Consider the following 1,215-nt stretch of genomic DNA (forward strand, 5'->3'; position numbering starts at 1 on the left):
TGAGATGACCTTTCTCGGTGCAAGGCCGAGCTTAAGAAGACTTTGGAGGAGAGGGACGCCGTTAAAGCCTTATATGCAAAGAGAGAAATGGAGATCTATGATCTACGAGCTGAGTTGACGTAGGTGTGTCAAGGTCATGCCGAGTATGTTGAGAAGGTAAGATAGCTCTTGAAGACTATTGCGTACTTGTTCATTTTAGTGACTGATACTTTTAATTTCGCAGTTTCAGCAGAAGGCTGACTTGGAGGTGCAACTTCGGGAGGAGCTTAAAATGAAAGAAAACAGACCCTGTGGTTGAGGCAAGGTATGGAAAACCTCGCCTCTGAGAAGGAAACTTTAAGAGAGCAATTAGCTTCGCTCAAACACCAACTTCAAGGTGTGAAGGAGGAGAGTCAAGCTCGGGGCCTCGAGATCGAGAAGCTTAAAGCTAAATCTGTTGCTGAGCTGGCCAAGGCTAAATCTGATGCTGCGGCAACTATGACTTCGTATCTAGCTGATGCCGAAGCTGCTAATGCTAGGGAAAGGGAGATTTCTTCTATGGTGGAGGCTAAGATATCAAGTGCCCTTGACCATGCTAGGCGACAATCCCGGAGGATGAACCTCGAGGAGATACATGCTCGCGGCTTCGATCTTTCAGCTTATATTGAAGCAGAGAAGGTTTTGGAAGAAGAGGCGGCCACTCTGCTTTCCGATGATGATGGTTCAGCCAGTATCTCTAAGAGTGAAAGATACGGGGATGAAGCCCCCAAGGATGAGGCTCTCCAAGATGTGACTCCTGAAGATGCAATTGCTAAGGATGTGACCCCGAAGTAGTTTTAGGTCACTTTATTTTGTTTCCTTGTAAGCCTTCCATGTGTCAATATTTCCTGTAATCATCTTTTGGAAATGTGAGGAGGACTTTTATCTTGTTTTTAGCTAGTGCTGGTTTTAACATGGCTTGTATTCAGCATTGCCTTTATTTATGGAAAACTTCATTTGAATGACCGGTTCGAGGATTGGTTCGGGGTATTATAAACCCTTAGATCTTTATTATAATTTTCGAGCCAAGTTTAAATCAACTCGTTGTTGGCTCGGGATTTTGTGAACCTTGAGTCCGAATCAAAATGAAAGCAGAGTCTAGAACTATAAGTTTTAGGCCCTTAAGCCTTTCGAGGTTGGCCCTTAAGCTCTTACATATCGGCCCTTAGGCTCTTATATATTGGCCCTTAGGCTCTT

The 1,215-nt window shown here is 44.3% G+C and overlaps 1 protein-coding gene across 1 annotated transcript; it reads left to right on the forward strand.

Moving 5' to 3' along the window:
- The first annotated feature begins 306 nt into the window (after nucleotides 1–306).
- Nucleotides 307–813, forward strand: LOC138875609 (uncharacterized). The gene has a single exon (XM_070154456.1). It carries the CDS (start codon nucleotides 307–309, stop codon nucleotides 811–813), a length of 507 nt encoding a protein of 168 aa, XP_070010557.1.
- The last annotated feature ends 402 nt before the right edge of the window (nucleotides 814–1,215 follow it).

This window comes from Nicotiana sylvestris, chromosome 8, assembly GCF_000393655.2.
Source record: "Nicotiana sylvestris chromosome 8, ASM39365v2, whole genome shotgun sequence".
NCBI lineage: Eukaryota > Viridiplantae > Streptophyta > Magnoliopsida > Solanales > Solanaceae > Nicotiana > Nicotiana sylvestris.